The sequence below is a fragment of the Diplotaxodon limnothrissa genome, linkage group LG22 (assembly GCF_057381915.1).
Source record: "Diplotaxodon limnothrissa isolate DT_005_m linkage group LG22, D_limnothrissa_male_GT1.1, whole genome shotgun sequence".
NCBI lineage: Eukaryota > Metazoa > Chordata > Actinopteri > Cichliformes > Cichlidae > Diplotaxodon > Diplotaxodon limnothrissa.
Window position 1 is genome coordinate 24,443,131 of NC_140616.1, and position 15,114 is coordinate 24,458,244.

General features: G+C 40.5%; 2 protein-coding genes across 3 annotated transcripts; both read right to left on the reverse strand.

Moving 5' to 3' along the window:
- Positions 1-1,422: 1,422 nt before the first annotated feature.
- On the reverse strand, positions 1,423-6,659 carry LOC146609974 (uncharacterized). Of its 2 annotated transcripts, none has more exons than XM_085346381.1 (6): positions 6,561-6,659; positions 4,802-4,872; positions 2,736-4,701; positions 2,279-2,437; positions 2,144-2,197; positions 1,423-1,714 (listed from the first exon to the last, which is right to left on the reverse strand). In XM_085346381.1, exons 3-6 carry the CDS (start codon positions 4,396-4,398, stop codon positions 1,467-1,469), a joined length of 2,124 nt encoding a protein of 707 aa, XP_085202507.1. In that variant the 5' UTR covers positions 4,399-4,701; positions 4,802-4,872; positions 6,561-6,659; the 3' UTR covers positions 1,423-1,466. The 2 variants fall into 2 exon arrangements, with proteins under 2 accessions (XP_085202507.1, XP_085202506.1); XM_085346380.1 differs by having other exon boundaries at positions 2,144-2,200.
- Positions 6,660-10,549: 3,890 nt separating this feature from the next.
- LOC146609975 (histone-lysine N-methyltransferase set-1-like) lies at positions 10,550-13,687 on the reverse strand. Its single transcript, XM_085346363.1, has 4 exons — positions 12,557-13,687; positions 12,311-12,473; positions 12,000-12,192; positions 10,550-10,678 (listed from the first exon to the last, which is right to left on the reverse strand). Exons 1-4 carry the CDS (start codon positions 12,657-12,659, stop codon positions 10,550-10,552), a joined length of 588 nt encoding a protein of 195 aa, XP_085202489.1. The 5' UTR covers positions 12,660-13,687.
- Between the last annotated feature and the right edge of the window lie 1,427 nt (positions 13,688-15,114).

The window sequence follows — 15,114 nt, forward strand, 5'->3', positions numbered from 1 at the left end:
TCCATGGTCAGAATGTTGAGAATGAACATTCAGCACGAACATTCTGTGCACTGAATGTTGGGCACAAATGCTTTGCACAAACATTCTGCACAAACATTCCGCCCCAACCTTTCGTGCATAGAATGTTGGTACGAACCTTCCGCACGGACATAGCTGCGTAAGAAGAGTTTATATAACAGAGTGGGAAACATGCCTTGTCTGAACTTTTTTGAATAAGGCTGGTGGCACCAAGTTCACACAGAGCATGTCTTACATAAAAAAACCCAAGAAAAAACCCCAATAACAAGTAACACAAAACACTAACTTCCCTTACTTTCATCATTTAATGATTGTAAGGAAATTTTCATTTCTATTATTTTTAGCCCAATATACTGTAGTTTAAATGATTTCCAAATGATTTCTTTTTTTTTACTTTCCATTTTACATCGTGACCCAACTTTTGTAGATCCAGGATTGTAGCTTATTAAAATGTCTTACAAAGACATATACTGAGATTCAATCATGCACGCCCCTAGAATCCGTGAAAAATGTATGACAGGAGAATGGCGGTGGTGTGTATGATGAATCCATCCCCCAGTGCTTCCCTGCATTAGCATTGCTAATGTGAGTGAAATGTTCAGGACTGATGCCATTAGAAATACCAAGTCAATCTGGACACCAGTGAATGTGTACGGGTTGTCTGTAGTTGGATGGCTTCAAGCTCTCTCACTCACACACACACACACACACACACACACACATACGGGTCTATGTGGTATGGCGGGACTATACTACGTCAATCCGCCCGGTGGTGGTTTAAGTGGACTACCCTTTTGAAAGGACTTAGAGCCAAGGGAGCGAGGTTAAAGTGTTCGAAAAAATCTGAAAAAAATTTGGGTCACTTCAGACCTCATACACTCCCTATAGAAGTCTAGATACACTGATACACACCAACCAGACTATTGTGTTTTCTGGAGACATTGTCCACTTGACAACAATGTGTTTTATGAGGTCCAAAAAAAACAATATTGGGTCTTTAAAGGGACAATGATGTAATATGTAAATAGCTCATCATTACCATGAATACACATCTGACAGGACACAGGATTACTGGAACATCATTTTATTAGTGTTCTTGGATCTGAACATTAATTTTAACCATAAATAAAAAAAGAAATCTATGGACAAAAATGCCCACGCTTCCCACAGAAATATAAAAATATAGAAAACAGAAAAATTAAAAACATTTAAAATGAATTTTAATAGTTTAAAGGTAAATATTAAGGGGAGAAAATATGCATTTATAATTTTTTATTTTAAATATAACCCGTCAAAAAAAACCCTAAATAAATTAAATGTAAAAATTATGAAATACAAACTACTTCTGTATTTAACAAGAACTTTTTTTTCTTTAAACAGAACATCAGTGTTAACAACAATTGGCAATCTGACCAAGATGTAAAACCACAGCTCTCTAAACAGTTATTTTAGTTCATTTTTTTCTGCCTTTTTGCAGTTAATCCTCTGTTTCTTACAAAATCTCTTATGTTTTGAACTGTTCTTCCTGCCAACACCGGATCTTCTACCAATTTGCAATGACTGCATTCATTTTTGGTGGCTAGTTTCCCTTCGTTTATGTGGTCTTTAAAATGCCTCATCACTGCAGCAACCTCAGCCTTGGACCACATGTTTTTGGGAGCTCTTCGGGAATTGTGGGATTGAGCAGCATTTTTCTCTGGAAGATATATAAAGTAGTAGTAGTTAAAACAAACAAAAAACCAAACAAAAAAAACAAAAAACATTTGGTGGTTAAAAGAATGGATGCTACCCTGTACTAACTTCTGAAATGTGTTGCTACCATCAATATCAAAACGAGCTAAAATTCTCTTTGAAAATTTATCAAATTTCTAAAATGAGACATTTAGTGTTCCGCTGTGAATAAAAGACTGAATAAAAAGTTGAATAAAAGTCTCTTGATGCATGCTCAATCATCCAGGTAAGTAAATCCCAAAACGTTGATTCTGTTAATCTGGACATAGCGTTTTCAGTGGGAGAAACATTTTGTCACTCATCCAAGTGACTTTTTGCCACCACTCTGCAGTTTGCCATATGTTGCAAAGTGATGAAACAATAATAAGCTTAGAGAACCAACTGCACCCCTTACCTTCAGAGGGAGCAGCAGTCTCACTTGCTGCAGGCATTGTGAGTGGTCCTTCATCTGCTGATTACACAATTTGATTAAGTTTTAATATTTGTAACAAACATTTTATCCACAGAAACCAAGCTAGTGGTAACTTACCACAATCTACAGTGTCTTGGAGCTGCGCTGTGTTTGTGGAATCAGCTACTGCATGTACAGGCTCACTGGTGCCACACGCCAACATTGTGAGTGCTGTGTCATCATCATCTGATTCACTCTCACTGTCCTTTGTTTCAGCATCACTTAATGCAATTTCATCTGAGAAATTGTGGGAAAACCCCCCCAAAAAACCAAACTCAAACCCCCCAAAAACCTCACATTAACAACGAGATATGACAAAATACAGAACAAATACTGGAAATTATAGTACATAGTTTTACTATTTAAGGCCACCACTCTGCAGTTTGCCAAATGTTGCAAAGTGATGAAACAATAGACTTCAAGAACCTTAAATCATGGACATTTAACAGAATGGTCTGTGCTTTTAGGTTTTAATTCTGTTGATAAAGCATAATATTCAACTACTGCCCTAATATTTGCTCCTTTCAATACAAACCTTCTATTTTGATCTCATCCAGTGATTTCCCCTGGATCTGGGAAAGTTGTCCTTTTTCCAGTGTTAAAAGCAGTTTGGAAATCTTGGCCAGCTGTGTTGTGGGAACTGGTAATCTGTAGAATTCGCGGTGAACGCGGATATCATGACCCAGGAAATCTGCAACCTGATCAAGTTCGTTGTTTTTCAAATTAAGGACTTGTGAGAGTGTGGCAACATGTTTTCTGAGCTGTGTCGATCTTAGATACTCAGGCTGCTTTGCTCCACACTGGTGTGCATGAACACGCAAGGAGTCCATTCCTCTGTAATGACTCATTGATCGGGGTCTTGCAAAGAGGTAGATATTAGTGGCACAAATACCACAGTCAGGCCTCCTACTAACCAGTAGTGACAGAGCATCCAGCATGCTTGGTGTTAGCAGAACTGGAACATTTCTGTCCCTTTTTCCCATTATTTCTATTCTACAGAAATAGTTACAGAGTCTCTGTTCCATTTCTGAGAGCCCCATGGCAACATCTGTGTGGAGTGCTGTTTTGTCTCTTTCAAGAAAACTTTTGAGGCGCATCTTTGAAACCTCTCCAGAACGTCTTCGGTTGAACACAATGATTTGTGAGAGTGTAACTTGTGCAAGTTGGGCATAATTCTGAGCTGTGGCTTCGTTCTCCAAGCTGCAAAAGGCACTTTCTGCAGATTTTTGAAGGTAGTGATGGAGAATCCGAACATCTTCTGTAAAGGGCAATGTTGATGGCTTGTTAAACTTTGCCTCACTCAATGTGTTCAAGGCACGGTGAGACACCATCTCAGACCATTTGGAGACATACAACTTCTTGAACGCATCAGTGGACTTGATTAGGGCTTCATCCTCTGTCATGAGGGCACGACAATGGATAATGTCAGACATTTTATGCAGTGTATGTCCCAGTTTCAGCGCAAGGCTTGGAGTTTTGTATGACAGTGTCTCTTCATCAAAACCTGAAACTTTCTTTACTGCTTGCACAACTCTCTGGAAATTAGCAGGCTTAATAGCTTCTTCCATGTTATGCACTGAGAATTCTGTGCGCAGACACAACAACAAACGTCCCGCTTCACGAAGCTTCTGTCGTATATAATCATACTTTGTAGGGTCTTGTCCATGTTTATTGTAGAGGGACTGGGCAAACTGAATAACAGTAAAGTCATTTCGCACAGCTGAGGCAATCTCATCTTGTTTCATAACAGCAAGAACCTTCCAGACTCCACTTGACACCTGCGGATAACACTGAGACTCCAGAGTTAAAGCCAGGCCGAGTACTTTGGTTCTTCCAGGTTCTTTATCCGTGTCATCTTTTGGTTTGTTAGGACATCTGCGGACATGTCTCCAAAGATCCTTGCGAACATACATCCCTTGACAATAAAAGCAATGAGCAAACTTTCCCTCTACTGCTTTAATCTTGGGTCTTCTCTTCACTTTCAGTGGTCCCACTCCACCATGCAAAACTGCAGCATTATGCTTAAAATTTCCCTTATTTCTCAATTTCTCTAACAGACTTTTACGCTCGTTTGAGTCTCTAGGCAGGGAAAATGCATGCACAACATCAGGAGCCGTTTTGTGCGTTTTCAGGTGGCGGGAAATTTTAGCTTGTGGTTTGCCACAAAAATAGCAGTAATTTCTTTTACTTAAAGTCATTTTTTCTGATTCAGTTTCGCAAAGCTCACTTTTATCTTGTGGCTTGTCCTTTGTCAAGTTGTGGATTAAATTCGTTGAATCTGATTGTTCATGCGCTTTGGAGATGTCATCTTGGCATAGCAGACCTTTTGATGTGCTTGGCAATAATGAGATGTCTTCATCTGAATCTTCATCATATGACTCTGAATCTGGCACATATTCTTCTTCTGATATGCTGTGGTTGCCATCATCATCGCTTGATATTTGATCCAGAACTGAATGTGGCAATCCATCCTCCCCTGAATATTCAGAAATTTCTTCTTTCTGGAATGTAAGAACAAAAGTTTTTTTAATTGATCAATACTTTAGACAGGTAAAAAATAAACTGAAAAAAAGTCAAGCCAAATATGAATGGGATACACACCTGTGTTGACTGGTGGCAATTCTGATTTGCCAATTTTGCAAGGCAAGATTTGTGCCAGACCCCTAAACAAACTGAAACACATTTTGATAGACTTAATTTAGCTTTGCAGTTCTATTTAAGTGAAGTAGTTTTTTGTCAAAGCATTGCAGTAATGTCAAATGCTGAAAAAAAAAAAAAAAAAAAAAAAACTGTTCACATTAAGGATATTTTAATGACTACACATACACTGCTAATCCCCCCCCCCCCCCCAAAAAAAAGGACATCCCAGATGTGAATGAAGGAATTATTCTTATTAAATACTTTGTTCTTTAGGTAGTTGAGTGGCATGAAAGTGTGTAGTTGAATGTGTGTGGCCTCCAGATGCCTGTACGACTTCCCTACAATGCCTGGGCATGCTCGGGATGAGGTGGCGGATGGTCTCCTGAAGGATCTCCTCCAAGACCTGGACTAAAGCATCTGCCAACCCCTGGACAGTTTGTGGTGGATGGAGTGAGACATGATGTCCCAGATGTGCTCAATTGGATTCAGGTCTGGGGAACAGGCGGGCCAGTCCATAGCATCAATGCCTTTGTCATGGAGGAACTGCTGACATACTCCAGCCACATGAGGCCCAGTGTCGTCTCGCATTAGGTGGACCCCAGGGCCAAATGCACCAGCATGTGGTCTCACAAAGGGTCCGAGGACCTCATCTTGTTACCCAATGACAGTCAGGCTCTCTGGCAGGCACAGAAATGCCACCCCTCACCATTACTGACCCACTGCCAATATGATCATGCTGGAGGATGTTGCAGGCAGCAGAACATTCCCCACGGCATCTCCAGACTGTCACGTGCTCAGTTTGAACCTCCTTTCAGCTGTGAGGAGCATAGGGTGCCCGTGCTGAAGTTGCCAAACTTTGTGTTTTCTGGCAAATGCCAAACATCCTGCATGGTGTTGGACTGCAAGCTCAATCCCCACCTGTGGATGCTGGACCCTCAAGCCACCCTCATGAAGTCAGTTTCTGACCATTTGAGCAGACAGATGCACATTTGTGGCCTGTTTGAGGTCATTTTGCAGGGCTCCTCTTGTTCCTCCTTGCACAAAGGTGGAGGTAGCGGTCCTGCTGCTGGGTTGTTGCCCTCCTATGGCCTACTCCACATCCAGGTAGCACCTCCATGCTCTGGACACTACACTAACAGACACAGCAAACCTTCTTGCCACAGCTCACATTGATGTGCTACGCTAGATGAGCTGCACTACCTGAGCCCCTTGTGTGGGTTGTAGACTGTCTCATGCTACCACTAAAATGAAATCACCGCCAGCATTCAAAAGTGACCATAACATCAGCCAGAAAGCATAGGTGCTGAGAAGTGGTCTGTGGTCACCACCTGCAGAACCAGTCCTTTATTATGGTGAATTGACTATAATTTCCACTTGTTGTCTACTCTATTTGCAAAACAGCATGTGAAACTGGTTGTCAGTGTTACTTCCTAAGTGAACAGTTTGATTTCACAGAAGTGTGACTGACTTGGAGTAACATCGCATTGTTTAAGTGTTCCCTTTATTATTTTGAGCAGTTTATGTTATGGAATGGGGAATTGAGGACAAGTATACCATTTTTACAAGGTCCTGCACCAATGAGGTAATACTGCATTTCTTTAATTAGACGTGACCACCCATTAATTAAAAAGGGAGCAGTGTTCATTTCAGCACGTCTTAACTTGTTGAACTCTATTAATGCTTTTTACTATACACTGTACCTATTCACTAAATGTCTCACCTTTGCACTTAAAGCCAAGCCACTTGAGGGAGGAAACCGGTCCCACACACTGAATGCACTTGTCCAAAGATGATATTGTTGTGCACACCAGACGATGATTGTGACACTGTTAGCAAAATATTGCAACATTTATTTGTTTTGGACAGTTGGAAAGGTGTGTTTTCAATTCAGTTGCAGATATCAACTAATAAACTTCGTCCATGTAAATCACATCACACCCAGGTGACTGCCAAACACACACACACACACAGCATCCATAAAGAATGATGATAGATTAAATTATTAGTTCATTAAGTGGTACACTGGATTATATTTACCCTTTCAGGCTCTGGATGTTTCAGGTCCAGATCATTGTTTGGAAAGCTGTTTGGTTGCGGCTTTAGGCAGCTCACAGTCTTCTGAATCTGGCTGGTCTCAGTCTTCGTGTGTAACAGATAGAGAATGAAGACAAAAGAACAGTAATCTGACAGTTACTAAAAATGCATCACTCAAGAGGATGAATAGACCATTTCACTATCGGCAAATAGCGTAAGGTACACATCGTGCATGAGAAACATTCATTAAAATCTGTCCTAGGTCAATGTTACCTCTTCAAAATCTTGCACTGAAGAAGAATGCATGGCTTCTGAGCCTTGCTGAGGCATTTCTTCATCAAGATCCTGCAACAAAGAAAAGATGGCACAAAGATTAGACCAAGTGCTCTTCTTGCAACTGTACTGGGCAGGCCTGTGCTTCTGTTTTTAATTTGCATGTGTGTGTGTGTGTGTGGGGGGGGGGGGGGGGGGGGGGGGGGGGGCTTTCCACTCAAGAAATGTTTTCTTCTGAAAAAAATACTGGCTACAATAGTTAACAACTGATTCCTTTGCAATCATCCATCCTCTTCCACTTATCCTTATCAGGATTGTGGGGTAGCAGTTTTGGGGCCTATACCAGCTACCATAGGGCAGTACAACCTGGACAGATCACCAGTCTAACATGGAAGGACAAGCATTTGCATTCACACCAAAGGGCAGTTTTGAATCACCAGTTAACCTAACCCCATAAGCTACATCTTTGGACTGTGGGAAGAAGCCAGAGTACACAGCCAGAGAGAGCCCATGCACTAAAGCAGTAAAAAGTGCCTAAAACAAGTTAAGAAGTTGTATAGTACTATCTATCTTAATGTTCAAGCCTGAGTTTCAAAAAATTTCAACATAGAAACAAAGCACATGCAGTCAGCTCTGCATGCTGTAGGTCAAACTGTCAAGAAATACGAGAAGACCCCTCCTAAAACCAGAGTGATGTCACCATGAAGCAAACTTTGACGGAGTCTCCCAATAACAGTGTGGTCCTCCTAAGTCACATTTGGGTGGTTAACACACACACACACACACACACACACTCAGATGTTATCCAGACTTGCACTTTGAAACAATGAAAAGGACCTACAAGCCACGGTCCATGTAAATCACATCACACCCAGGTGACTGCCAAACACACACACACACAGCATCCATAAAGAATGATGATAGATTAAATTATTAGTTCATTAAGTGGTACACTGGATTATATTTACCCTTTCAGGCTCTGGATGTTTCAGGTCCAGATCATTGTTTGGAAAGCTGTTTGGTTGCGGCTTTAGGCAGCTCACAGTCTTCTGAATCTGGCTGGTCTCAGTCTTCGTGTGTAACAGATAGAGAATGAAGACAAAAGAACAGTAATCTGACAGTTACTAAAAATGCATCACTCAAGAGGATGAATAGACCATTTCACTATCGGCAAATAGCGTAAGGTACACATCGTGCATGAGAAACATTCATTAAAATCTGTCCTAGGTCAATGTTACCTCTTCAAAATCTTGCACTGAAGAAGAATGCATGGCTTCTGAGCCTTGCTGAGGCATTTCTTCATCAAGATCCTGCAACAAAGAAAAGATGGCACAAAGATTAGACCAAGTGCTCTTCTTGCAACTGTACTGGGCAGGCCTGTGCTTCTGTTTTTAATTTGCATGTGTGTGTGTGTGTGGGGGGGGGGGGGGGGGGCTTTCCACTCAAGAAATGTTTTCTTCTGAAAAAAATACTGGCTACAATAGTTAACAACTGATTCCTTTGCAATCATCCATCCTCTTCCACTTATCCTTATCAGGATTGTGGGGTAGCAGTTTTGGGGCCTATACCAGCTACCATAGGGCAGTACAACCTGGACAGATCACCAGTCTAACATGGAAGGACAAGCATTTGCATTCACACCAAAGGGCAGTTTTGAATCACCAGTTAACCTAACCCCATAAGCTACATCTTTGGACTGTGGGAAGAAGCCAGAGTACACAGCCAGAGAGAGCCCATGCACTAAAGCAGTAAAAAGTGCCTAAAACAAGTTAAGAAGTTGTATAGTACTATCTATCTTAATGTTCAAGCCTGAGTTTCAAAAAATTTCAACATAGAAACAAAGCACATGCAGTCAGCTCTGCATGCTGTAGGTCAAACTGTCAAGACATACGAGAAGACCCCTCCTAAAACCAGAGTGATGTCACCATGAAGCAAACTTTGACGGAGTCCCCCAATAACAGTGTGGTCCTCCTAAGTCACATTTGGGTGGTTAACACACACACACACACACACACACTCAGATGTTATCCAGACTTGCACTTTGAAACAATGAAAAGGACCTACAAGCCACGGTCCATGTAAATCACATCACACCCAGGTGACTGCCAAACACACACACACACACACAGCATCCATAAAGAATGATGATAGATTAAATTATTAGTTCATTAAGTGGTACACTGGATTATATTTACCCTTTCAGGCTCTGGATGTTTCAGGTCCAGATCATTGTTTGGAAAGCTGTTTGGTTGCGGCTTTAGGCAGCTCACAGTCTTCTGAATCTGGCTGGTCTCAGTCTTCGTGTGTAACAGATAGAGAATGAAGACAAAAGAACAGTAATCTGACAGTTACTAAAAATGCATCACTCAAGAGGATGAATAGACCATTTCACTATCGGCAAATAGCGTAAGGTACACATCGTGCATGAGAAACATTCATTAAAATCTGTCCTAGGTCAATGTTACCTCTTCAAAATCTTGCACTGAAGAAGAATGCATGGCTTCTGAGCCTTGCTGAGGCATTTCTTCATCAAGATCCTGCAACAAAGAAAAGATGGCACAAAGATTAGACCAAGTGCTCTTCTTGCAACTGTACTGGGCAGGCCTGTGCTTCTGTTTTTAATTTGCATGTGTGTGTGTGTGTGGGGGGGGGGGGGGGGGGGGGGGGGGGCTTTCCACTCAAGAAATGTTTTCTTCTGAAAAAAATACTGGCTACAATAGTTAACAACTGATTCCTTTGCAATCATCCATCCTCTTCCACTTATCCTTATCAGGATTGTGGGGTAGCAGTTTTGGGGCCTATACCAGCTACCATAGGGCAGTACAACCTGGACAGATCACCAGTCTAACATGGAAGGACAAGCATTTGCATTCACACCAAAGGGCAGTTTTGAATCACCAGTTAACCTAACCCCATAAGCTACATCTTTGGACTGTGGGAAGAAGCCAGAGTACACAGCCAGAGAGAGCCCATGCACTAAAGCAGTAAAAAGTGCCTAAAACAAGTTAAGAAGTTGTATAGTACTATCTATCTTAATGTTCAAGCCTGAGTTTCAAAAAATTTCAACATAGAAACAAAGCACATGCAGTCAGCTCTGCATGCTGTAGGTCAAACTGTCAAGAAATACGAGAAGACCCCTCCTAAAACCAGAGTGATGTCACCATGAAGCAAACTTTGACGGAGTCTCCCAATAACAGTGTGGTCCTCCTAAGTCACATTTGGGTGGTTAACACACACACACACACACACACACACTCAGATGTTATCCAGACTTGCACTTTGAAACAATGAAAAGGACCTACAAGCCACGGTCCATGTAAATCACATCACACCCAGGTGACTGCCAAACACACACACACACAGCATCCATAAAGAATGATGATAGATTAAATTATTAGTTCATTAAGTGGTACACTGGATTATATTTACCCTTTCAGGCTCTGGATGTTTCAGGTCCAGATCATTGTTTGGAAAGCTGTTTGGTTGCGGCTTTAGGCAGCTCACAGTCTTCTGAATCTGGCTGGTCTCCGTCTTCGTGTGTAACAGATAGAAAATGAATATACAGTGCATTTTTGAAGAGGCTTTTGAAACATTAAATAAACTGTATGAGAAAGATAAGTTTCAAGCTATTGTCTTTAAAATATTCACTGTCATGTATAGAGAATTTAAGGCCCTATGATTAAGAGACAAATAGTCAGTGTGATTTCTTTATTTTTTAAGCCATTGCTAAAGGAGTAAAACAATCACCTGTAGCAGCAACGAACTGTCACTAGGGCCCATTTATCTTCAAGGGACAAAATTTAAAATGAATCTAACTAAAGAGGCTACACAGCAAAATCTCCAGTGTTAAATTAACACTAGAGAGTGTCTATATGGGTCCACACAACACTGTTGAGTGTTGAATTAACACTTTTGACAGTGTTATATGTTTAAAAGTAACCTAGTCAGTTTTGAAGATTAACAATGGCTAACACTGAGCAGTGCTGATTTTCTAACACTGGAATATTTCTAACATTTTGAGTTATTTTCCAGTGTTAGAAAATCAGCACTGCTCAGTGTTAGCCATTGTTAATCTTCAAAACTGACTAGGTTACTTTTAAACATATAACACTGTCAAAAGTGTTAATTTAACACTCAACAGTGTTGTATTTAACACTCAGAGGTGTGGACCCTTATAGACACTCTCCAGTGTTAATTTAACACTGGAGATTTTGCTGTGTAGAATCACATTAAACATCAATCACTGTTAAAATTTAGAAACCGAAAGCCATTTTTTATTTCTGCATACCTGCTGATATTTTTTTAGTGCTTTTAGAGGGCTTTGATGTGGCAGCCATCACAATTGCCTGTTTTCCATTAGTACCTACCCCTGTTTTTCCAGTAGGTTATAGTACCATGTAGTTTTTCAGTAACTACTGCACCAAGGTTCCAAGTGATCCAAAGTGATCAGAAAATTTGACATAGACTGAATGCCACCAGGTGGCTGGTCAATGGTGTCACTCGATAAGTTATGAGTGCGCCTCCTTCGTGAAAATCCAAGCCATCATTTTTGAAACTCTGAAATGTTTGAAATAGCGACCAAAATTAACAGCGTGATCCCTGAATTGAACACTAAAGTATAGACTGAGCAGCAGGCATTTTGTCACCTTGACGTCCATGCTTGCTGTGGCATTTATATCACTGGATGCTCGGCTGCATTGCTATAGTTACCCCAGGCACAGTAGGTGATACTCAATTTCAGTGAAAAACTAGATGCCCTAAGTCACGTTAAGCCAATTTGAGTAGGTACAAATGTAAAAATGGCTTAGGGTATGCAATTTATCAGTTCCAAAAAGTACAATTGTAGAAATACCTTGCATCTCCAGAGCCAATCCGAGTCACCATAATTATAGTCTATTTCTTCGCCTGGACTTATGTCTCTGCTTGCAAATAAGCATAGATGGGGCTTTCCATTGATATTTAATATTTTCATCTTAGCACTTGGACTGATGTGGTTGTCGTTGACAAGTCTGCCTAATGACCCATCTTCTTGAGATGCATCCACACTGTGGGGTTAGGCAAAAAAGTATTAGCTTAACTAGTTAGTTAGGAAGCTTTTTTTTTCATAAATCAAAAGCAATGTGTCATTTAATCTTAATCAAACTACACTGATATAATACGCACCACCAGAGTTTTCCATCAAACTTGAATTCAAACATGAACACCTTCAGGCTGTCATGATAAACTCTGTGTCTCCGCTCACATTCTTCTTTTGTTATGAGTTTACCTCTGTATTCCAAAAGAAAGTCTCCTTTTTGGAATGGAACAGTCGTGAAAATGCCCCGACCTGAATTGCAGAGGCATACCAAGTGAGTGACAAAAGACAAAGTGACAAACTCCAAATCTAATCCAAACTAAAGACCAACTTACCTTTGAAGGCATTTATGTAGTGGATATCAAGTCCCAGTTTGTCCCTTCCAGCAGAAACATGACAGACTGCATCCTCCCGTGGAGGAATGCGTCTCCTTCGCATGTTCTCCTGTACGATTGGCTGTATTACCAAAGCATATAAAGTATTACGATTATCGTCATCATTGTCATCATCATCAGTAGTAGCAGAACTAGCAGTAGTGTAGTTTACAGCATAAACACAGCTGACTTATTCATAGTGCTAATTTATGCCTTCTTTTAAAATGTTAAAGGCCTAGTACTCAAAATGGCGACATGTGACATTTCTGTAATGGCGACTGCAGAGAGTGATACAAGTACTGAGAAAGCTTAGGCATCAAAACTGTAAGAAGTTTTTTCTTCAGGCATATAAATAAATACACGACTAAATACACTTATACCCTTGCTTTTATTTTAGGGCTGTCAGCAGAATGGACAGACATTGGACAAACTGCCCGAAATTAGCTAACAGCGACATCAGGGATTTTGACTCAGACTGCGCTGGTTTAATTGTTAATCGCGTTAGTCGCGATGTCGGCATTAACACGTTTAAGCCACAATAATGCTTTAACACCGAGTAAATCCTAACACGGGTTAGCCCGCTTTATCGCGTTGACGCGGTTAGTCGTCAGCCCTATTTTATTTACTCAATGACAAACGCTGGGGCCGTTTTACTTCTTCAAAGACTCACTAACAGTCCATAAAGCATAAATTAAACCAGTTTAATATAGGCCTGTGCACCTATAATTTCATATAGTATTAAAGTCATGGTGCATTTTACATTAAAAAAGGCTTACCTTTGTGTTTTTAATCCGTCTTCGTATTGCCGTCGACATACACTTGTTAAAGGGCACGCGCGCGAAAGTTGTGGCGCCGTTTCCTGTAGGTACCGCCTATATATATAGCCTACCAATCACAATGACTTCCGGCCGTGTGTATTGAAAATGTGTATTAAATTGCAGTACCTACACACATCCACTCTAACTCGAAACGTCGCTGTGCAATACACTGGAATACACAAAAATCAGGTGAGGGGTATAGGTGGACTTTTAAGAAAATCAGAAAATCTTTTAATTATAGTTTAATAAATGAATTTACACTACAGTTTAAGCAAATACAGGTCAAAAGATAAATAATGACCTCATAAGAAGTAGAAAAAATTATTATTTAGACACTTAAAAATGCATTTACAAGTCATGTTTTAGGGGGACACATGAATACACAGCAAAAAGTCGAAATGTCCCCGGAGCCCAGGTACAGCGCAGGTCAAATGTCAATCCATACCACATAGACGCACTCACACACACACACACACACACACACACACACACACACACACACACACACACGCTATCTTGAATGCAAATGAAAAGTAGCCAACTACTTTGGTACTCTTTATTCAGCCTTCTCAAAGAGAATGTGTATGAAGTAACAGATATGTGCTTGTGACAAAATATGTGTTTCTATGCTATATGTACAGTGCTGTACAAAAGTCTTAAGCCCTCATTACATTTGTTATATTTTGCTTGCAAGGAGACAAACTTTCTTGAAATCTTGAATCTGTGAAAAACTGCAACTTGTTAAGACACCCAACACTCATCTCTTATTCATTCAAGCGTAAAATCCACACCTTAGCTCAAGCAGTGAAACAGCACTGTGTCTACATAACTTAGTAGTATTTGTGTCTTTTCTCTGTATATGTTTACTAGTAGAATGGCTTAATGGGTGGCTCAATACTTTTGCAAGGTATTGAAAATGTATTCAAATATTTGTTTGATTATATGTGTCTGCATCTACTTGTGTTTGTGTGTACAGGATAGCAACCTACTCCAATGCAGTTTTTGGAATTCTGCTCCAAAATATTTTATAGGATGATGTAGAGAAGATATGAGGGAGGCCAGCAACTGTGCTTACTGTATATCACCCTCTTGCCCTTGAGCTGGAAGCTCTTACGTATCTTCACCACAGGTTTCCTCAGCTCTTGGCATCATACCTGGATGTTCACTGTGACAGGTCCCAGATAATCCAGATTGTCGCCTCTCTTTCCTGACAGCTCACATATTTTTAAGCATTCATCTCTCCTGACCCTCACACAGGCAGCTCCAAGCACCTTCCCACAATGCAGAACAGTAAGATGAATGAGCCTCTATTGGATCATTTGAGTGTTTCAATGGGAATAGCTGAATTTTACAAAAGCGCTTATACAAAGGTTTTCCACAAGGGTTGAAGTCCCACAATCTTTCATAGGTGTCTTCTGCATATGTAAATGTGCATCCTTATTGATGCATGCATACATACTTATGGTAATCCACGAGGTTCTGACTGGTGACTTCCCCAAATCCTACTGACAGGCAGCCCACTGTATCTGATAATACACTATAATCTTTACTCAATTTCAATTCAATTGTATCTATATAGTACCAAATTGCAACAATAGGCACTTAATTTTGTAAGTTAAAAGTGCTACAATAATGCAGAGACAACCCAAGGAATCAGACAAACAAGAACTTAGTGACAGTGGAAAGGATAAACTTCCTTTT

Coding starts and splice junctions, on each gene's coding strand:
- LOC146609974 (XM_085346380.1), bottom strand. CDS start 4,398: ATGACTTTAAGTAAAAGAAATTACTGCTATTTTTGTGGCAAACCACAA. Junction 2,438..2,735: donor GGATGAGATCAAAATAGAAG/GTTTGTATTGAA, acceptor ACAATTTCTCAG/ATGAAATTGCATTAAGTGAT. Junction 2,201..2,278: donor CCAAGACACTGTAGATTGTG/GTAAGTTACCAC, acceptor TTGTGTAATCAG/CAGATGAAGGACCACTCACA.
- LOC146609975 (XM_085346363.1), bottom strand. CDS start 12,659: ATGCGAAGGAGACGCATTCCTCCACGGGAGGATGCAGTCTGTCATGTT. Junction 12,474..12,556: donor CTACATAAATGCCTTCAAAG/GTAAGTTGGTCT, acceptor TCTGCAATTCAG/GTCGGGGCATTTTCACGACT. Junction 10,679..11,999: donor ATTGGCTCTGGAGATGCAAG/GTATTTCTACAA, acceptor TTACACACGAAG/ACGGAGACCAGCCAGATTCA.